Source organism: Crotalus tigris, unplaced genomic scaffold (genome assembly GCF_016545835.1).
Source record: "Crotalus tigris isolate CLP2741 ecotype Arizona unplaced genomic scaffold, ASM1654583v1 scf7180000018265.1456218, whole genome shotgun sequence".
NCBI classification, from domain to species: Eukaryota; Metazoa; Chordata; class Lepidosauria; order Squamata; family Viperidae; genus Crotalus; species Crotalus tigris.
The window spans coordinates 845,536-869,468 of NW_024096912.1; the positions used below are offsets into that span (position 1 = coordinate 845,536).

At 36.5% G+C, this 23,933-nt stretch overlaps 1 protein-coding gene across 5 annotated transcripts in view; it reads left to right on the forward strand.

Moving 5' to 3' along the window:
• TMPRSS15 (transmembrane serine protease 15) overlaps positions 1-23,933 on the forward strand; it is a 65,623-nt gene that overhangs the window by 12,969 nt on the left and 28,721 nt on the right. For all 5 annotated transcript variants that reach the window (XR_005557430.1, XR_005557431.1, XM_039349354.1 and 2 more), the window contains exons 9-15: positions 2,383-2,491; positions 9,810-9,919; positions 11,212-11,349; positions 12,856-13,002; positions 16,827-16,932; positions 17,657-17,807; positions 20,720-20,861. Coding sequence is in view for 3 of the 5 variants with exons in the window: in XM_039349354.1 (XP_039205288.1) it covers positions 2,383-2,491; positions 9,810-9,919; positions 11,212-11,349; positions 12,856-13,002; positions 16,827-16,932; positions 17,657-17,807; positions 20,720-20,861 (903 nt within the window). In the remaining 2 variants the exon portion in view is untranslated. The remainder of the gene's footprint in view (positions 1-2,382; positions 2,492-9,809; positions 9,920-11,211; positions 11,350-12,855; positions 13,003-16,826; positions 16,933-17,656; positions 17,808-20,719; positions 20,862-23,933) is intronic.

Below are 23,933 nucleotides of genomic sequence, written 5' to 3' on the forward strand. Positions count from 1 at the left end.
CACTTCTATATGAAGTGAAATGCTTATAAAAAGCCATCTGAATTGAACCTTCAGAAGACTATACATAACTGGAAGCCAGTGTCAATATACTCTCTTCTTCTATGTAAACCCATACAATAAAAAGGAAACAGGTACTTCCATGCAAGACCATACATAGTCTTCCTTTCTTATTAATGGAATGGTATGTTTTTGATTACTTTTCCTTTATTTACTTCCCTTATACAGTACTTGAAAAATTCCATTTTCCCATCTGGCAAAAAAGACAGGTTGCACTCCCTCTCTGAGAATATAAGCAGTTTTCGATATGAAAAATTTCCTGAGAAAAACATAATATTTTTATAAAGAGAATGTAGTTGTGTGAGTGCATGCATATGCAATGGATTTTTCACTTTTGTCATAATCATATTTTACTCTAGGTTCATCAGATATTTAACTTTGTTTACACAACAGTGTTTTCAAACTTTTAATATCATTTTCTTATAATTAAGGTTATCTCAAAGTTCAGGATTCAATATATTAGTATAACAAAAGAATTATCGAAATTTGAAAATGTCTTCGGTTCTCTATATTTATTTAACCACCTTATTGGTGACATTTAAAGGCATTCAAACAAAAGGCAGAGGGAGTAGTGTTCCTTCTTCACTGATCATCAAGTAGATAATAACAAGGAAACAGCAATGAATATATGCAAATTGTAGAAACATTTTAGAGTGATACAAAGGTCCCTCTTTTCAGCTTTTCAGTCATGAAATTCATTAACTGAGAAATTAAATTTAGCTGATTATTCTCATTGAATATTTAACAAGTAAAAACTATGAGTTACAAGCTTGATTTTTTTCTAGTTAAATTAACTCAAACATTTCTACCAAGAATAACTTATTATACTTAGAGAAGGTCACTTCAATTAATATTAATGTCCTTATACTGAGGTTCCAATAATAATTGTATGTAGTCAATATATTAAGTTCCATTTTCTCACACTACGTAGTGTACATAAAGTACAGGATAAGAGATTTATGACTGGAATGCAATTTAATATTATTATTCATAATATTCAGAGCTTTAAATAGAAAAAAATTGAAGGGCCTAGATTAGAAGACCTCTATATGGACAATTCACAAAGAGCAGAAAGAAGATACTTGCAAAATTATAGTGCATTATATTTTGCAGCTTTTCGGTGTTTCTTTTTTTCCATTAGCCAAATAACAAAATCACTTCTATAAGCATACAAAATAATGTAGAGAATGGATGTGTGTATATTAGTAACGTAGTAATTAGTAATGTACTGCACTGATATTTAGCCAGTGCTTTTTTTCTAAAAAAAAAAAAAAAAAGCTGCTGGAACTCACATACTTCTTACTACCCGCCTTGCCTATTCTATAAGGTTCCATCCCAAAAAGGTGCCGGAACTCCATTCTGGGCTTTCTATGGGAAAAAAAGCCCTGTATTTAGCCCACAAAATAATATGTCAGTAGACCTCAGTATATGATAGGGATATAAAGCCAGGAGTCAGTTTGGTGGTTAGAAAGCTAGAAAGCAGGAGACCATGATTTCAAGTCCTGCCTTAGCCATGAAAGCCAGCTTGGTGACTTTGAGCCAGGCACTGTCTCTCAGCTTAGCCCACCCCACAGGATTGTTGTTGTGCGGAAAATAGGAAGAAGAAGATGTGTTGGATATGTTTACTACCTTGAGTTATTTGTAATAATAATAAAGGTGGAATACAAATTAATTAATTAGTTCAAGGACATACCACAGGAAAGGTATAATTTTAATAGTTTCAGTAAATCAGTGAACATCTCAGGTAAAATATAGGCAATGAGTAACACAAGAAGCCCTTCTTTCATAAAATTAAGCAACTATTCAATATCTTATTTGAGCTTTCAAAATACTGTACATACTGTAGTGAAATATGAATAATAGTAGCATTTTCTGAAAATCCAGAGTTGTGTAGAACATTTGAACAAATTTTATTAAGCAGGTTTTTTAATTTTTTTAAAGTATAGAGTAGGCATTAAAAAAAGATGTTGGCTCAGAAGGTTCAACTCTTTGAGCAATCTTTGTAGTTTGAAGTATTATTTTGAAGTATTATTTTAGAGTGGTGTTTTTTGTTGTTGATGATGACGATATTTATTATTGTTTACTAATTGTATTTTTAAATAGTTTTTCTAAGATTAGAATTTCATGTGAGCCATGCAGAATTTGTCTCTAGATAATAAAAATAAATTAAAGCTCCTAAATTCTGTTTTCTAATCAATGACATTATTTTTTGAATGGAGATATTTTTACGATTACCAATGCTTTACTTAATCAAAAACAAAATACAATTAGATTGTTTTATTTTCATCATATGCTGAAACCATTTTTATCACCGTCCATTTACAGCTACACCCTGTGATGGAAAATTCATTCTAGATGGTTTATCCGGATCTTTCCATTCTATTCATTATCCAGAACCCTATAGCTCAAATCTTGTTTGCCGATGGATAATAAAGTAAGGCACTTCATAACATTCTACATCTAAAATGGATACTTTCTGCAACTGAAATGATCTTTTCCTCTTATATTAATATTTTCATGTTCAATTTATGCAATCCAATCAATATTTATCACAATACCCCTCATAAATCCATGTTTTCCTAATATTTGATGCCTATCTAATTTTAAAACATAACAAACCATGCTCTGGTATAATTTTAAACCCCTATCCTAGTGGCTGTCATCTGAAAGTTCTTCCAGCTAATTCATGTGAGCCATTTTCATTTTTAAGCTACATCCAAATGATTATGGGCAAAAAAATAACAAAAGTAGAAAAAAATAGTAACAGCAAAGATAATATCTACTGCTATGTACAGTACATGACATGGGACCAAAGAACAAAATGCTAATATCAGTGTGGGGTCCCAGTCAATAGTAATAGTAATAGTAGTAAAGTTGGAAGGGACCTTGGAGGTCAGTTTTTATCTGTTTGTCTATCTGGTCCATATTAACTACTTACCTGAAGATTTTAACAGAATATCTTTTAATAGCCTTGAGACTACAATTTGCATTTGTTTCTGGATCCAAATATTAAAATGTGTAAAAAAAAAAAAAAGGAAACTATTCCAATTTATCAGGTGAAGAAACTGTTCACCTGCTTGTATGGATATTAATGAAAGCATTTTTTGGGTAATTTTGCAGTTCTCACATGGTGATATATACAAATATATCAAATTGCACACAACATTGTCATTATCTGCTTCTGGAAAAAGTTAATAACAAAAAAGCAGTATTTCATGATGAAACTGAAGCAGAATTTTTTTTATGATTGCTGTTTGTATGAGCATTACTTTTATGATGACATTATTGCTTCTTCGTTTAATTTTGTGTTTCTTCCTGAACCATATAATATTATTCTTTTTAATATACTGATAAAAAAGTTGACGTATTGTGGTCAAATGGCATTTTATGAAACAAATGTGTTTTACTAAATTGCATTTCCCAACAGTTTTATTGTGTTTCTTTCTTGTCAGATAAAATTTTAGAATTATTTTCTCATCTGCATAAATACTATGTAGGAATGAACAGGAAGAATTATAGATCACATGGAAATATGCTTAGATGCTTTTTCCAGACTGACTCTGACAAGTTGAAATTATTGGGGTCAAACATATATTTTTCATATCTTTTGGGAAGATAAGTAACTAAAATTAAAACAGTTTTCTGTTTTGGATTTCATGCTTGCCTCTTTAAAAATAACTGTGCTTATATAACAGAGACTATGATATAGCTGTGTAAATAAGCACTGTTTATAATTTAATGCAACCGCCATGTTTAATAATTAATATAATTTGCATTCAATCCTATGGTCCCTGGGGTAAAGTCCTAAAGTTGTAAAATATTTCTATTTCTCCAAATTCTCTTAGACAGAGACTTACAGCCTAAACAAAGAAAATAAGAAATCTGTTTCATCTTCTATATTAGATAACCATAGATAGTTCTTTCGGTAATTAGAAATCTATGATCTTAGAAAATTACAAAAAGATGTTATATAGAAGACCATTTACCACACCCTGAAATTCATATAAATTTACATCAGCTTGAGGTACTATTCCTACCCCCACTCTTCAGATTTGGAACCATTATTATATTCAAATAAAAAGCTTCCATCCCTCCTAAATATTATATTGCTGCACTGAATATAATAATCCTTAGCAAACCCACAAAACTATTGGTTAATTGGGGGAAACAGGACTGTCCCATTGGGGAGTGTATGTAGATATGACATTATATTCTGATTGGAAAGCCAGAAGCAGTAGTCATATATAACCAAGTTTAGAGAATGATAATCATTCACCATTCAAATTAAACCACAAGAAAGTTTGGCCCAAGTATCACAGACATCAATATCAAGTTTGGATATAGTATAGAATTAGAAAACAGGCAAAGGTTATGGGAAAGAAATGTTAAATTAACTAAAGCAGTGGCATATAAAGAAAACAGCTGGCATATGACACCAATGAGATTAGCAAAAATGTTTAAAAATACTTCAAACAGTGTTGGAAATGCAAATAAAGTCTAGGTACTTTTTACCATATCTGATGGACATGCCCTAAAGCAAAAAGATTTTGGTTAAAAATACATTCATGGTTGGAGAAACTGACTAAAAAACAAACAGACTTTAAGCCAGAATTATTTTTGTTAGGAATAATAGGAGCAAATTATGAGAAAGACTGTATATATTTAATTCTACATGTACTAACTGTAGCAAGAATTGTATTTGCCCAACATTGGAAAAATGAAAATTTACCAACTGAAGAATTAATTAAGAAAATTTTAGAGTGTGCAGAGATTGATAGATTGACTTTAAAGATAAAAGAGAAAGAAGATTCAATGTATTTTAGAACATGGGATAATTTTTTATTAATAGCTAGAAAAACAAGTTAGAGAGAAAAGAATGTGATATGTAACTTTGAATATATATTATAAAGAAGACTATCGAGCAATTAATTAACATATTGTTTATGATAATTAACTATTACTTTTTTAAAAACACATGAACCCAGACATTATGCTGTTTGCTAAACATTGAGAATACTATTTGAAAAAACCCTTACTCCAACCCACAACCCTAACCTCAAACCTAATCCAAATCCAAATCCTGACCCCACCTCACTACTAATCCCATAGGATAATATTAAAACAAAAACTGTTTAATATAAAAGCTAAAGCTGAGCCTTTCATCAGTCAGCACTACCGACATCATCAGAGCATAATGCAAGATTGCTGGGAGTCCTTTTTATGCTGCCCGGTGGCTCTGCGCTCAACTCCTTGACCTAGTTACCGGTCCGTCCATTCTCTCTACCTGGTTTGTTCTTAAATGGCCCATGTCTCTTACTATATTGGTGCTTTCCGAGGTTGCTGTTTTCTTTTTCCTGGATCCAACCGCTCTCTGTCTGCTAGCGTGAGCCGATTGTTTCTGCTCACTTGCTCCCACGTCTGTCATCTTTTCTAGTTCTATTTCGGGGTCTATCTGACCTTCCTTGGTTGAACTGTGCTTGTTTACATTCAGGGGAGGGGGGTATTAAATGGATCCGGACACCTATCGGCGTAATCTCTGGTGACTGCATTCCTGCGTGTGTTCTTCCAACCAGGGACGCTGCCTTCCTCCATGGGTATCCGTGAGTATACCACACCACGTGGGCTGTTTAAGAACAAACCAGGTAGAGAGAATAGATGGACTGGTAACTAGTTCAAGGAGCCAAGCGCAGAGCCACCCGGCAACATAAAAAGGACTCCCAGCAATCTTGCATTATGCTCTGATGATATTGGTAGTGCTGACTGATGAAAGGCTCAGCTTTAGCTTTTATATTAAACAGTTTTTATTTTAATATTATCCTGGTGCTCTGATTGTTTTATTTCATATATATATATATATATATATATATATATATATATATATATATATAGTGAGAAATAAAATGATCACCAGGGTAATAAAACTATAAAATTTATTAAAAAGCGCCTAGCTTTCGCCGTCACCTGCCGGCATCCTCAGGGCTAGTGCGCCAGGGAGTGAGAGAGTCACTTTTATAGGAGTAGTAAAGTCTGCGCACGACTCCTCGACCTCGTCATCGGGCATAAATAGGGTGATTGCGCACGATTGGTCTGTTCCTTTTTATTCATTTCAACTGCACGTTCATCCTCCTCCACCCTTCTTTCCCTCAGTCTTGGGGTGGATGGGCAAATGTCTCTGTAATTACAATGGTCTCTATGTTTTAACCCTTCTCCCTCGGGGGTAGGTGGCAATACACATTTCGTGTTTATTTTGCAATCCTCCTTCGTTTCATTCTTCCTATGGTAAGTTTTTCTTTTGGTTTTGGTGTTTTTATTTCTTATATAGATGTCATCTGAGTGATCCTGTAAGTCCTTTCGAGGTAGTTGTAATACACTAATGGTCTGGGGCTGGGCAATCCATCCGCACATGGAAGAAAATGCATTGGCTATCTCTGAAAGAAAAGAGAGATCCCCCTGTCAGACCATGACGACTGATATGGGAGAGAGGGAACCGCAGAGCATGATCGGAGACGGATCTCCGAATGGCATTGGAGAAGGAGAACGAACTCAGGGGACTGAATTGCTTCCCCCCCTGCTTGCGTACCCCAGAGAACTCCGGAGGACCCGCACAGCCGTCAACGACGCAAGAGAGAGGAGACAAGCTGAGGAAGGACACTGTGAGGATCAAATGGATCGTGATTCCATCATTACTCTCCCCCCCGGACCGTTTACCCGCAGTAGGAGACGTGCAGGACGGCTATGTGCAGTGATGACCGGGGAGCCGCCGCCCCCTTCCATCCACGATCGAGCAGCTTATCCCCCAGTTCCGGACCATCGACGAGCTGCACCCACTTAGGAGAGGTCTGTGAGATCATCTGGAAGAGCGAAGACATGATTCCGCCGCTACCCCCTCCGGACTGTCTGATTATGGTGCGGCGTGCATGAAATGGCCGGATGCGGGGGTGATCGAAGAATCGCCACCCCCCTCCCCCTCCGCGACTGAACGGTTCTCCCCCCAGCCCCAGACCATTAGTGTATTACAACTACTTCGAAAGGACTTACAGGATCACTCAGATGACATCTATATAAGAAATAAAAACACCAAAACCAAAAGAAAAACTTACCATAGGAAGAATGAAACGAAGGAGGATTGCAAAATAAACACGAAATGTGTATTGCCACCTACCCCCGAGGGAGAAGGGTTAAAACATAGAGACCATTGTAATTACAGAGACATTTGCCCATCCACCCCAAGATTGAGGGAAAGAAGGGTGGAGGAGGATGAACGTGCAGTTGAAATGAATAAAAAGGAACAGACCAATCGTGCGCAGTCACCCTATTTAGGCCCGATGACGAGGTCGAGGAGTCGTGCGCAGACTTTACTACTCCTATAAAAGTGACTCTCTCACTCCCTGGCGCACTAGCCCTGAGGATGCCGGCAGGTGACGGCGAAAGCTAGGCGCTTTTTAATAAATTTTATAGTTTTATTACCCTGGTGATCATTTTATTTCTCACCATGAACATTCCCAGGGTTCACGTTTTTAATTTTCTTAAACGCGAATATATATATATGTATGTGGCGCTTAATTCTTTGGCGCTCAGCCTCTCTCTCTCTCTCTCTCTCTCTCTCTCTATATATATATATATATATATATATATATATATATATAGAGAGAGAGAGAGAGAGAGAGAGAGAGAGAGAGGCTGAGCGCCAAAGAATTAAGGCTTTTGAACTATGGTGCTGGAGAACACTCCTGCAAGTCCCTTGGACTGCAAGGCGTTCAAACCGGTCAGTCCTAGAAGAGATCAACCCTGACTGCTCTTTAGAAGGCCAGATCATGAAGTTGAAACTCAAATACTTTGGCCACCTAATGAGAAGGAAGGACTCACTGGAGAAGGGCCTAATGCTGGGAAAGATTGAGGGCAATAGAAGAAGGGAATGACAGAGAACGAGATGGCTGGATGGAGTCACTGAAGCAGTAGTGTTGTGAATCCGTGCCAGCCTGTGCTCCCAACAGCTGAGTCGGAGGAATCTGAGGAGGAGGTGGAGGAGGCATTTGAAGGGCCATCAGAGCCAGAGGAAGGGTCTAATGAAGTACAGGACTCACAGTTGGGCCCTCCAGTCGTGTTTCTGATGAAGCTCAGCTGTGTGAGGAGCATGAGTCAGACTTGGAAGAATCACAACTGACGGACTTGCTAATTGACGCACGCAGACGGCGTCAATTAGCAAGAGTAAGTCAACAGAAGTCAATGAGGTACCTCCAAAGTAAGAAGAAACGGCAAGGAGAGGCACCACCTTGGGACTGCTAAATAAAGAGAGGAGATGTGGGTGGTGCTGGTTGCTGAAGGCAACCATTTGAAAACTGCGTCTGGGAATCTTGGTCTGTGACTTCTCTTGTGACTTCGTGTCTGCTTTTCATCGTGTTCTTTTGGACTTGAGTTTGCTGTATTTGACAGGTTTGTCAACAAAATTAAAAGGGGTTTTTGTTTTTGTTTGCAAGTCTCCAGCCTATTGTAGTAGCAGGGGTTTTGTCCTTGTGCAGTTAACAAGGACGGCAATAGGCTGGGATAGAACAAGTAGGTGTGAACTTAAATGGACTCCAGAAGATGGTAGAGGACAGGAAGACCTAGAGGAACGTTGTCCATTACATACATATATATATAAAACGTGAGCACCAGGAAGAGTTAAAACATTAAAAGTTTTATAAAATGTTAAAAGTTTAAATATAAAACATTTAAAAGTTTTTTAAAAAGCAGACCTAGCTTTCGTTGTCTCCTGCCAACATCATAAGGGTGCAAACAAATCAATGGGAGAGACATTTATAAACAAGCCAGTGCCTGCGCTCGACTTCTGGACCATGTAACAGGTCCCAACCGGCCAATCGCTGCACCTGTGTCAATTGCTATACAATTATTCAGTTTGTCCTCATTCCCCCCATCTACATGCATACTAGCTTTCATTTTCCCATCTCTCTGCATCTGTGACTTGAGAGGGCATACGGTCTTTCTACAATCCAGCATGTGATCATCATCACCAAGTTGCTTCCCCCCTCCTCTCCCTTGAAACCTTCTGCACAGATGGATCTCTTCCTCCCTTCACCCTTTCGACATCCATCACCATCATGTTCCTGCTCTCTATTCCGAGATCCTATTACAGACATCCTGCATGCACTCGCACTATCTGACTTCCCTTCACACTCGGTCTTTCTAACCACCCCCCTGCTGTATCCTTGACAGCATCAATCTCCTTTTTTCTTGTAATAGTTCCTATTCTATTCGGAGAACCAGTCCGTGATTCCTGCCATCCACTAAGCGGGGTGGCAGATACTCTCCGGGGTGATCGAGTCTGTTGTTGCCTATGATTTATGACTCTATCAAAGGAGGAGCACGAAGCTGAAAACACCAGCCTGAAGATGACGAATGGGATTTCGTCGAAACGTCGCCAAGACACTTCCAATTTTACGCGGGAGAAAACCCGAATAACCAAAGACATACATATATATATATATATATAAAATAAAAAAGTTGACATGTTTCTTAACCTGTTCTATTCAGCAGAGCATCCTGACTTTCAGGAGCATTTTCAGATAAGGCTGGAAAAGGGTGGTTATCAGGAGAGATTTTTTTTTCCAAGAAAGTGAGTTTTCCCTACTTTTCCTACTAACTAGAAACAACCAGTGATAACAAAAATTTCACTTCACATTATTTCAACTCTGCAATACAGCTATGATTTCCTAATAATTAATATGGCATATTTCCTGATGTTTTTCTTTTAGTATGGAGAAGCACCTATCTATCAAAATAAACTTCACTTCTTTTGAGACACAAAAATATAGTGATTTTTTAAGTATTTATGAAGGTATAGGTCCAACAAAGATATTAAGAGGTAAGATGCCTTTTTAATTCAATTTTAAAAATAAATGAACCCTATGATTTGAATAGAAATAAGTATTTTATGGACTTTGAAGGAGCAGGATAGAAAGAATATTTGGTGTTGGAGAAGACGTCTGAGAATATCATGAATAGTCAAGAAAACAAATATTTGAAGATCAATCCAGAGTTCTTATTCAAAGTATAAGTGGCCAGGCTTATGTTATTATATTATGGACACATTACGGTATATGAAAATCTAGTTCTCCTGAAAAGTTTATAATGCTGGAAAACATAGAAGAAAATAGAGTGGAATAATCAGCATGAAGATCAAACTAATTATAAAAGTGTACTATTGGAAGGTGTGTAGCACCAGGTTTGGACAGATCATCCTTAAGGAGATCTGTGTGATTGCTAATTTGATGGGACATAATCATCAATCAGAGGTACATTCATGTTTTGTAATGCATTTATACTATTCTGAGCCTTTTAGTATTTACTCATTCCGGTGAGTGTAGGAGAAAATATATTCAGTTTTTATTGCCCTATATGACAAGTGCAAGTTTTGAACCATCAGAGGTTTTTTTGGGGGGGGGATTTTAATATTTTCTTTTTTGCTTACACATTTCAAGAGAAATAATAATTACTATTTTCTCAGGCCCAGCACAGAACAGCATAGAACAAGCCAACCAAATTTCAATTCTTTATTTGCTCACACCCTCTGGACAAAATCTTGCCAGATGAAACCTATACCACTCTTATCCTAACAGATATACTTAGGGAAATTCTAGGGAGTAACTATCCTAAATCTCTTCCTCTGACTCCAATCACCACTGGGCTGTGTTGTCTCCTTCTTGGAATATGCTCCCTCTGTCCTGGGAAAATGATACTTCACTGTAGTCCATCACACTGCCTAAACCTTCATAGACAAAATCCATCCCACACACTTTCTGAAACATTTTCTTTGCATGGAATGATAGCTATGAAAAACCAGTAGATATAATCAGGCCTCAATCTTTTGTATGAAGATGACAGAGTTTACTTATATTTATATAATGGTTTGTTTACTTTAAGTTCGAGTTAGCTGCACTTGACTATTGTGACTAGAATCCTACTGAAAGTATAGATACACTTGATTTAAAATTGTTACTAAAAAGGATGAACATTAATGAAAAGATTTTTATATTCTGAAATAAATATAGTTTTGTATCAGCTTTCCACAAAACAAAATCTATTGACTCACTTTTACTTGAATACGTATAATATTATTCCATTCTGATTTTTTTCATTATGTTTTTTTGTTCTTAGCTGAAACCTCAGGTTCTAACCCTGGGACAATTTATATTTTTTCTGATAAAGCCACTGTTGAATTTGTCACAGATTTAAATAAAAACCTTAATGGTTTTAATGCAACCTACACTGCTTTCAATGCAAGTGAGCTAACCAGTAAGTATGCCTGTAATTTATATTTAAGCACTACAGCACAATAGAGATATGACTATTGTTTGAAAAATATAATTATAGCATACAGCTTCCTCTGTGTGCAACAGCTGATCAACTATGTAATTTAAAAATGACAAAGGAACAGGTCCTTTTTTATCCCATCCAACTACTCACTGAGACTCTACCATCACTTTCTTATTGCTATCTTGTCAGGGCCCACTTCAAAACCTCATCCTAAGAAAGCAGAACTCGTGGAAGCAGTTTCTTCCAAAAGGAACATTTATTAGGAGAAGCTGACAGCAGGCATAATAGACAGTATCTGAGGATTTCCCACTCAGATCAATGGGTTAAAAGTGTCCCAACAAAACCCCATCCCACGTTCAGTTCACATGGCCAATGCCCAGGTGTTAAGTCCATTGTGGGAAAGAGTTGATAATGCCAGGCTGTCTCAGGGTTTCAGCGATGTTTTGTCGATTCTTCATACCTTCCCTTCTGAGTGTGGAGATAAACCATTTGCTGGAGGCACACTCCATTCTCCTCCCCCCTTCTCTAGCTGACATCAAGGGGAGAGATAGTATGCAGGAACAGCAAAGTGTTACAATGTAGCGACAGAGGAAAATAAAGCAATAAAGCAACAGCCCACAGTGCTTTCCCCCCTCCCCTCCAGGAGCATGGCAGAACCCAGAAGTATAGAGAGAATATAGTTTGAGTTTAAGACAAGAAAGGGGTCCCCTTAGAATATGGATTCTGACATATCTGTTTTTTATAATTTTCTTCTTAATTAAATGCTTTGTTGGTGATAATATCACCAAAAAAAAAACCAATATGATAGACTGGAGTCCTGCATCAATTCCCTTCAATTAGGTAATATATTGGGCAATTAGGTCTGTTATTAATGTTCGTCAAACTCACAGAGTTGCTACTTTAAGAATAAAAATGCATCATCTTGACCTCTTGAGAGGAAAGTCAGCTATGAGATATCATAGTTCTTGTGATGCCTACTCTATTTCGGCAGACAAGGCTTTTTCCAGCAGTGCTGGCTATGAGAAAAGTGAATAAATAAAACAAACAAATATCATTGTGCGCAGCTTACAAGGGCAGAGTGCATGGCTGTTTCATGTGGAACAGCCATTACTTTAGAAGGATGTCCAACTCACTGTAACAATAATACTAAATGCTGGCACTCTGTCTGTAGCAGTTATTACATTAAATGCCATGAATATGGAAACCTAACAGTTCCTCATACATATATGTGTTCCATTATATATCCAAGTAATTGTGGGTTGTTTTTTTCAAAATCTCTTTTAAACTAATTTCAAAGTGAGACTTTTCACAGAGAAAGTACCATAAGTAAAATTATTTTGTGTACACTATCAAAATGATAATAATCAGGATTTTTTTTTCTTTTCATGATCCTGTAATCCCTTGATTCTGGATATAATCAGAATATACATTGTAGAATTTCACTGCTTGTTTACTTTATTATTTTTACTCCAACCTTGTTTGAAGACAATGAAAAAATCAATTGTACTTTTGAAGATGGGTTTTGTTATTGGATTCAACATATAAAAGATCGCACTGAATGGGAAAGAACTGATGGCCCTGTCTTTCCTACAACTGGCCCAGATTTTGATCATACCTTTGGCAATTTATCAGGTAAGAAATATTATGTGCAAAAGCAATTGTTGTTGTTGGTTTTCATTTTTAATGTATTTTGGAGACAATAGAAATATTTTATATTCTATTTCTTTTGCTTAAACTGAACATATCAAAGCAGTGCACATATCTGGAGGATTAGCCCCAATAAACTCAGGGCTTCAATCTATAAAGATGGCTCCAAGTAGCTTTTTCTTGCCTTAGTACTCTAATACAGTTATGATGTGATGATAATATATTGAAAAAAACAGGCCCTCAGAATATTTTATATGCATATTTATCCACATAATTTCTTTTCTACCGCATGCTAGGCAGGTGAACCTATGGACTGAAATAGAAAAATGGATGTCTCTTACAGAAATTCAGTATAGAAATTCATTAATTATTTAATTAATAGCTATTTATTTCATTTGATTTGATTTGTATGGCCATCCATCTTTTGCAGCATGGTTATTTTTATTAATCATAGTTTTAACTTGATGATGCTTGATGTATTCCACCTGTAAAATATCCAGACTCTTGTAGACCAGGGCTTTTCAATCTTTTCACCCATTGTACCACTTTTAGGATAAGGCAATATCTGAGTACCACCAGTCGCCCAGCAAGGTGTCAAAAAAAAAAGGAAAAAAATGATAAAGTACAGGTAGTCCTTGACTTACAACAATTCACTTCATGAACGTTCGAAGTTACAATGGCACTGAAAAAAGCAAATGATGACCATTTTTCACACTTAATGCTGTTGCAGCATCCTCAGGGTCATGTGATTTATATTTGGATGCTTGGCAACTGATTCATACTTATGACAGTCACAGTGTCCCAGAGTCATGTGATCACCTTTTGCAACTTTTTGACAACAAACTCAATGGCCAGGGGTGGCGTGGCCAGCTCATTACTCAGGTTGCGGGGTACCTGTGGGGGGGTGCAGGCAGGGATGTGAGGGGATTTGTGAGTCTCTGGTGGAGGGGAGTGGTACCTTCCTTTCCTCCCTCTCTCCCTCCCATTGTGCCTTCCTTCCTTCTTTCCTTCCTTCCCTCCCTCCCTCCCATTGTCCAGCACTACGGGAGTGGGGATGGCATAAAACAGCCCGGAGGAGACAATTGGAGTTTGGCCGCCACTGCCACCACCGCCATTGTTATTGAGCCAGATGGCTGCGTGATGGTGGCTGCTACGGTTCCTGCCCACTGCTTCTCCTTGGCTGCTTCCTCTGAAAAGGAGTGGCGGTTGCGCTCGGTGCAGCCGGGAACCCAGCACAGCTGCTGTTCTTCTGCAGGGGGAGGAGAGCACAGGCAGCGGAGGAACGCTTGGGGCAGGGAAAGAGCCACGGCTACCGGACTCCCTCTGGTGCGTTGCGCGTGGCTGCAGCCAGAAAAAAGAAGAAAGAGAGGAAGCGCCTCATTCATTGCTGCAGCTGCAGCCCGCAACCACACACAGCCCCGGGCATTTCTTTTATAGGCACGATGCAGCCTCAGCACCAGGCTGGACCCCAGGAAGCTACTCAGCGCCGAGCCAAAATGAGTTGCAGCTGCAGCAGCTCCAGCCCCTCCTGGATGCAAAGGGGCACTTTTTGGGCTCCAGCCCCATCACTACACTGACCTGCAGGCAAAAATGGGCCTTGCTTTCCAGATGACAGCCGAGCCCAGCGACCGGAGGGTAGCCATGAAAGTGGCAGGAAGAGCGGGTGGGGCCTTGCCAAGGAGGGCCACCACAGGCCCTCTAATGGTGATTGGAGTGACGACGCACAGCTGCCAATCCCACCCATTCTTGCTTGCCCATTCTTATTCCCTCCTCCCAAAAGGCGATGCTGTAAACTTTACAGCTTTCTGCAAGCAAGTAAGATGAACAGGAGCATGAGATCAGCGTTTCTGAGCACATGCTGATTTGCGCCCCTGCACATCTCACTCGCTTGCCGGCACCCACAATCTGCCCAGCCTCCCCTCTGCCTGCTTTACACAGCTCCTCCTGGGCCCTCTGCACCCGCCGTTAACCCTCCCGCTACCATGCAGAGTAAGGTTGGTGCCCCCACCCCTGCCCAGATGCCCTCGCCTCGCCCAAGCATTTTTTTACTCACCTGCTTTAAGTTGCACTCCCTTTCTCCTTTTGCTTCTCTGCCTTCACATGTTTTTGTGGGTAAAAAAGAAAAAAAAGTTCCATGAAACTTTCTAACTTCTTTCGAGAAATTGGAAAATCTCATGGAACTTTTCTTTTTGTCTTACAAACACATGAAGGCTGAGAAGAACAGGAGAAAGGGAATGCTGCTGAAAGCAGGTGACTAAAAAAAAACGCTTGGGGAAGGTGAAGACATCTGGGTGGGGGTAGGGGTACCCAGGCAATGCGTTGCGCAGCTCCAACGGAATCTCCACTGAAGACTGCTTGAGGCTGCCTGCTAGCCCCAAGGCCACCGCCAATCAGCTGGAGCTGCACGCTTTGATCCTGGGCAACATGCAGTTCCAGCTGACTTTGCCACAAAGCCTGTGCGGCACTGCTGCTGCTTCACCTCATCCACTTTTACACCTTTTTTTACATTTTTTAACATTTTTTTACATTTTTTTCAACCTATCCTACACATACCATAAGCCAGGTGCTCGCATACCACTGGTGATATGCGTACCACTGGTTGTAGACTACATCCCGATGGCTTCTTATGGTTTGACCATTCAGCATTTCAATTCCATTACTATTTGTGATTTTACCTCACTTTATTTCTATTGCACCACATTTCTCTAGACCAGAGAATTAAATTATGATTCAGGATCCAAATTTGGCTAAATACTTATGGTATTTATGGATTGGAACCATTTCAAAGAAGAACAACAATGAATTGACAGTAATAAAAAAATAAGAAAAATAAAAATAAAATCACCATTAGTTCCGTTGGCAAAACTGGTTCAAATTGGCATTTACTATAAATAAAGTCGCTTTTCTAGAAATCTTGGCAAACATGTACCGTGTTTCCCCGAAAATAAGACTCAGTCTTTTTTTGCCTCCAAAAAAGGTACAAGGTCTTATTTTCAGGGGGTGTCTTTTCCACTCACTTACAGCACTGACAGCCCCACCCAGCTGGCCCACTTTTTCTGCAGCTGAAGGAGCAGCTTCATTCTGCAGCTGAGAATGGAGCTCCAGTCTGCATTTCGCAGACCGGAGGCCTTTCCAGAAGGCCTATGCACCCGAGAACCAAGGTACGGATTGAATCGATAGCTCTGTTCTCAGCTGCACAGGCCTTCCACAAAGTGAAGGCCTGCACAGGCCTTCTTATGACTGTGAAATGCAGGCCCTAACTCCATTCTCAGTTGCAGAATGAAACTGCTCCTTCGGCCACAGAAGAACTGGGTGGCAAGGCAAGAATCAATCCATGGGAGGCTTGGCTGCAATGGTAAGCTCCAACACCTCATCCCTGCCCTAGCTTGATTTTTATGGATGCGCCTCACCCCAAAACTAGGGCTTATTTTGGGGGTAGGGCTTATATTATGCCCACCCCCAAAAATCAAGCTAGGGCTTATTTTGGGGCTGGGTCTTATTTTCCGGAAAATGTGGTACTTCATAAAGATATTACTTAAGTGTTGTGTGTATTTATCAATGCATATACTTTCTTTCTTTCTTTCTCTCTTTATTTGTTTTCCTTCTTGTTACCAGTATATTTAAAAAATAAGCTGACCAAATATAAAGGAGGTGGGATAAAAATAAAATCAGCAGCAGCATCACCATCACTGATTTGATATCCAAATTAGCAGGATGCTTCCATAACCCATCAAGAATCAGACATCCATATTGAATCTCTCATTAAGTGCATTTACACTTATATGTTTTTACTTTGATTTTTTTTTCAGGCTACTATATTTTAACATTAACATATCGTACAAGTGAACAACTGAGGATTGAAATATTTAGTTTACCCTTAGACCCTATTTCAGATGCATACTGCCTAAGCTTCTGGTATAGTAAATATTTTGTTTATATAATAAAATTATTATGATTTTTAGAAATAGTGATTCTTTAAAAGCTTGGGGAGAAAGAATTTTTTTAAAAAAAATGAATAATGAGTTTATCGAAAGCCCATAGAAAAATTCTGTGGAAGTATCCTTGCCTAAATAAATGGATGGAACACTGAACAAGCACATTCTGTCTGCAACTTGTTTACTTTTAGAAAACAAGATGTACAACTTTTTTACTTGTAGAAAATGACATATAAATTTATTGTGTGAACATTTTCTATAGACTCATGTAGTAGCTATAGTTCTGCATTATGAAAGGATCTTAAATGCTTGTGGGACAAGGTAAACAAAAGTTCATTTGTTTGAAGATGGGGTTTATGGAACCCTATTAGACACTTCTGAGCAGAAAGCTTTCTAACATCTGAAGCTGAAATAAGAAGAGGTCTGACCAACTAACTAAATAAATAAATGGTGGAAGATTCTGGTTTGGTCAGGGAAAGCAGGATGGACCTATATCTAAAAGGACATTAAGTGTTCTACCATTTCCCCAAACTGGGTGTAATTTAGAACAAAAATCATGTGTGCCTAAGAAATAAAAGCTATTTCTTCCCCAATTCCATCTACTACTGACAGAGCATGTTCTTCTGAAGTTAAATTGATAGTCCACTGTATAAATTTCATTTAATAAGATATTACATAATTTATGGAATTTATTTTTAATTTAGGTATTACATGTATGGTATTAAAATTTACCGTCTAAATGTTAAAATTATATATGATGATAACAGTGAAAAGATCATCTTCCAGAAAGAAGGAAATTATGGAAATATTTGGAATTATGGACAAATAACATTAAATGAAACATCTAAATTTAAGGTATGTTAATATATTCTTGTTCAGCAGAGTTTGTAATCAAGATTGTCTTCATTTTGTTATCGTTTCTCTACTTCTTTCATTATTCATAGCCAAACACACACACACACATTCACAATTATAGCACTGAGATAACAAGATCAGTTGGTATTCATATATATTATGCTGTCTTTTGGGCAGCTAAATTTATTATTGGAATGTTTCTTTTGCCTTTGGTAATTATGTCACTAATTGAGAACTAAGTGGAGTAATTAGCTAGAGTAATGAAATAAATATACAACTGATACTAATTTGATGTGCATTCGATAATGTTTAGTATAAAGCTTTTCTCTCCCTCCCAGCTTTTTGATCTCACAGAGGGATTTTAGACTCCCAGCTAATACTTCTAGCACTTGATTATAAATATATTTGCCTTGTCAAACTTGGCTTCTAAAGGGAAGGGAAAGTGTGGGAATGTGTAGTTTATAAATTATTGTCCAAGTGTGTCTGATAAATCATCAGAATCTACTACAGGGGATTTTTTTCCTTTATCTTCTGTGTACTCAACAATTGAGTTAGCCCATATGTTTTCAGAACTCATATCTCATCTTCCCAACATTTCTAGTAACAGTATTGTTAGCAAAGGAAAAAAAGTTCCAAACAATATCTGAATCTGAATTTTTATTAGATGTGTTTATGGGCAATAGAATTCCTTATAAAGCAATTCTAAAATTAGTAACTTATGGCTATTCACATTAATACCAGAAAGGTAAATGTTCTGGACCAATAGAGATAATTAGAATTTTGTAACCATGTCAAGATATTTCTACATAATAGAGGTCAGAGTGCAAAGAACCAGTTGCAAACATGTATTTTGGCAATTTGAGAAGATGGCACAAACCCAAACCTTCTTCTACTCTTTCTTTGATCTTTTTATAATTTTTCTTATAGATCAAGTAATTTTGATTACCTAACATCTTTATTTTCTATGAATGCTGAGAAGTCTGTTTATAAAAGAATTAAAATATCAACAAAGGTTGATATTCTGTTTTACAATATGCCAAACGCCTTTGTTATAATTAAAATAAAATGAGAAAGGAAGGAAACGTTGCCTATACATGATTTTTTTACTTTATAAATTGCAAGACAGAAATGGTTTCATTCAGAAATATAATCTAAAACATCATAACTCATACATAAGCTTTTTTGAATTCAGTGGAACATATTACTTGATATAAATTATTGTTACCTTAATCATTAATAAAAGTAAGTTTGTAATGCTCTGATATTAATTAATGCCATCAATTTTACATATGCATTCATATTTTACAAAGTTATTATAGGTTAATGAAGTTGCCAATCATATAAAATAATAATCCAATATTAATAGTCCATTCTCTTTATAAACCTTAATTCCAACTTAATACATATTTTCATTGTCATTTAATATGTAGATTCTAAATAAACAGAATCCCAACATTGTTCTAACAGCTGCAAAATTATAGAATGATTAGCTGTCTAATTTACTTCTTAAATGTCTCAATCTTTTTCACATAACTCATCCAGGATGAGTATTTAATATATATATATGGCTGACAAGAGTCCCAAACCTGTTATGATAAATCAACATAAGAGCACAAAATGTTTACAAAGTGAAAAAAAAATAACCTGATCAGCGAATATACAAAGATCAAGGTCTATATTCCTCGACAAACCTACAGATAATGAAACAACAAGTAGGAGATATTCACATATTAGATATCTACAGATAATATAGCATGTATGTATACAGTACACCTTCTATTCCCCACATCATTAATCATGCAAGATGCTGGATTTAAAAAAAAAAACTATCAGGCTGAACTAAGTGCCTTTTCTTAAAACGTGTTATAAGTATAAAGAATTATTCTTTCTTATTATGCATTTTTCTAGGCTTAATATTTCAGATTTTAGTACAGTTGTTGTTAGAAAATGAATTAAAAAAAAACAAAAATAGGTAAAAGCAATATATTTCTATGTACCATATTTAAATGGATATTTTTTCCTAGAAAATAAATTACACAAAATAACCATCGTTAAAAGGGAATTGAGTCAATCTATTTCATAGTACGATTGAATTGATTATTGATAGCAAAAGCATTCCAAAACAGCATAAACATCAATAGCACAGTAGTAATAAAAGCTACTTAATAATATTAATATTATTTCAATCACTTCTATAAATGATTAACATGTTTTTAAATGCTTGGGAAAAATAAAAGATGTCTAACTAAGATATTGGATTTACTTCTCGTGAAATGGGAGGTAACATAAATTTGATTAATGAATAAATTTCCTCTCTCAATTTTCTTCCCAATAATGTCTCTGGATTTATCACTAAATTTAAAATAGAGTAAGCAAGTGCCTTTCTCATCAGTCAAGCCTCTTTTTACAAACCAATAAGAAATTTATACCACATAACTATTTCCAAATTCCAAAAAGCACTAACTTATCAAGCTTCACTGCAATCCCCCCCAGCAGTTTTGGTAGGCCAGTATTAAAATGTCCCTATGAATTGCAATTGTAGCCCTGTGAACAAAGTGCTGTTGAAAGTACAGCTCATATACTGCTATATTTTTCCCAGTTTAAAGAACCAGGGGCTCACCTTATAATTCGTCACCTGGTAAAATACCTGGGAAGCACCTGTACAGTTGTTATCAGATCAATATGATTCAGTTTCTTTGAATGTGGCTAAATTTTGCTATACTGCCTATAAAATGAGGCAGACGTTTATTACCCATTGATGAACCCACCGCCAATTGTAATATTTTATCTTGTTTTGTTTTTACTTCATTTTTAATTTTAATGTGTTTGTTTGCAACTCTGGTCAGTGGCCATAATAAAAGTATTCATTTATTATACTGTAGGTTTGCTCACTCTGTAACATTTGTTTCTAGGTTGCTTTTGAAGCCCTTAAAAGATATTATTGGAATGATATTGCCCTTGATGATATAGGACTTTCAAATGGAGCCTGTGCTAAAAGTATTTATCCAGAACCAACTTTGGTCCCTACAATTCCTACAACATTTCTGCTACCAAGTAAGTCATTATTATTTCTTAATTATAGTTGTATGAATGTATATTGAAGTTAATATTAAGATTTCTAATGGCTAATTTACCTTCATCACTTATTGCATAACCTACTTCCAGTAAAGGGGAAAAGCAATCAGATATTTAGTATTTGTTTTTCATATATTCTTATGCTTTCCTGTTCTGTTTGAATCGTTCATATTTACTGCAAACGTGAGTCTCACTAGCATTACAAGTAGTCCTTGATTTACGTTACCATTCATTTGAAGTTACGATGAAGCTTGCATTTAATTGTGGCAGCATGCCCATGGTCACATGATCAAAATTTTGACACTTAGCAACTGTTTACAATGGTTGCATTGGCCCAGAGTTGTAGGATCAACATTTATGCCCTTCCTGGGGGCGGGGAGGGGGGGGGCTTCCTCAAAGCAAAGTCAATGCTAAGCCCAGATTTGCTTAAAGACTGTGTGAAATGCCTAACAATCATGGTGATTGTCTTTATGGCTGTGGTAAAAAAACTTTGTAAAATCAGGCACTACTTACTCAATTACTGCATTCCTTAGCAATGAAAGTTCCAATCCCAATTGTGGCCATAAGTCAATGTCTATCTGAATTGCATATTATTAATTACAATTTATATTTAGGATTATAAAAGTATTCTTAACTCTAAATTTTGAATATTTTTGCCCAGGTTTTATTGCTTAGCTTCATTTCACATTTTTAATTTATTGCTTTATTCTGCCATTTTGCATTTTGCAAAATGTTATACTACCATTAGTAATAGTTCAATGGTCAAAACTATTTTTTTTATCAATATGTGGCAGCAGATAGATGTTTTTTATAGGAATTCTTGCAGTTGTACATTATGTTATCTTTAAGTCCCAGGCCATGAATAGTATTCTTCCATCTAAACTCCTTACAGTAATCAAGTTATCCAGAAAACAATTCACAACAGAACAATCCTTATCCAAATTTTGTAAAATGTTAAATAAGCTTTGAATCCACTGGAGCTGTTAATATTCAGATACCCAATTAACATAACATATTGTCAAAAAATCCATATGTTGCATTATTTTATAGATGTAGATCATGGATGTAAACATTATGATACACAGCACATGATTTAAGCAAAGAACTAGGAAATCTTAATTAAATTCATTCATTTCCAGATTTGTGACTTCTGCAGTACTTAATGTTGAAAGACCTATCTGATGATGCATAGACCTAATGTATCAGTTTTAGGAGAGAATATTAAACTTATGTAATAAAAGCACAGTAAATTGCAAATGGGAGTAAGGTTAGAAAGCACAAAAGGACAAAAGTTCAAACGTGTATAGTCATGAAGCTGCTAATGAAGTTCAGAAGCAGATCAACTTGTTTGCATTATTCTTTGCTAACCCTAATTTATATTCTGCAAAGATTGACTATCTAGATTTATTATCTTCTTTCTGCAGCTAAACATTTTTCCCATATTAAAATATTGGAAATCTAGTGTATCATCAAACTGAATAACTAACCTCATATTTTATAAAGCCATGATATTAAGTCTGTCTCAATAAAAGCAGCCAATAAAAACTATCTAAATTCAATCTAGACTATCTGAATAGATATTGATGGTAATCTACTAACTGCTAATACTTGCTTACAAAAAACTTAATTAACTTGTGTTAATCTTGTAATACAGGAGTCTGAAAAAATGGCATATTTTTCCATTTTTCCACATATTAATATTCATCAAAATTATATCCCTTTTCATTTTCTGTTTTATTTTTTATTAACTTTTAGTACAGGTTAATACCATATAAATGAAGTTGTTGTTGTTGTTGTTAATTGCGAAGTCGTGTCCGACCCATCGCGACCCTATGGACAACGTTCCTCCAGGTCTTCCTGTCCTCTACCATCTTCTGGAGTCCATATAAATGAAGTAGAAATACTCAATTCATGGAATATATTTTCATAGAAACCAGGAGACACTAAGCCTTCTTTAGCCATAAAAATTAGCTGGGTAACTGGGTATAGTAGGATGGATGGATGGATGGATGGATGGATGGATGGATGGATGGATGGATGGATGATAGACAGACAGACAGACAGACAGATAGATAGATAGACAGATAGACAGACAGATAATTGAAAGAGAGAGAGAAATACTAATAATCAATACAACCACATCAAATATACAATATAGCTTCATTAGTAATTGTGTTTCTTCACAAAATGGCTGCTGTGGTGATAGTAATGATATTTTTTGGAAAAACTAAGGGATGAATCTGAGAAATATCAAATCTGAAGGAAGTCAGATTTGTTTAAACTTTGCTTTACAGAAGCAAAACCAAAAAAAAATTAAATAAATCTAAAGGACAGTTTTCTGTATAAGGACTGTATGATCATTGTTGCTAAGGTGGATGCACTCAGTCTCATCTACAATTACTAGAAAAATAAACTAATTCCTCAGAAATCTTTCTTTGTGGCCTCCCTTTGCACAAAATTGATGCTAGAACATGCTCGAACATGCAGCTTGCATGTTATACTTATGTTATACTCTTAGTTTCTGTTTTTGCAGTGTGATAATTGCCAAGCCACACAATATCCAAGAGTTCAGAGCCCATTTCATTCTTACATATAAGTATAGCATGTCTGCATGTGCATGCCTTCTAGTTGCTATTTTTTGGAGGTAAAAATAATAGTACTATAGAAGAACAAATAAAAAAAGCATGATTACTCACACTCCGTTCTTTGTCTAGGATCACAAACTAAAGTCAAACAAAACTAAAGACTTTTGCAATGTACTCAATATATGTTATAACTGCTTATTCTTTGATATATCATGTTTGCTATCTGTAACACAAAACATTTAACAGGGTTGATTTTATCTTTGTCACTATTTTTAATCAGTTTTTTTTTTTAATGGAAATGTTAAGAACATACACATTTACCTATCATGAATGAAGGCAAATATATTTATCCCAGGATAATGTTGCAGGATCCAATCTGGGTCAGTCACCAGGACCAGAGGTTTTGGACTTGTGCTTGAGCCCATCTTCAGGGAACTTCTCTCTAGCAAGGAAGAAACTAGAGAGC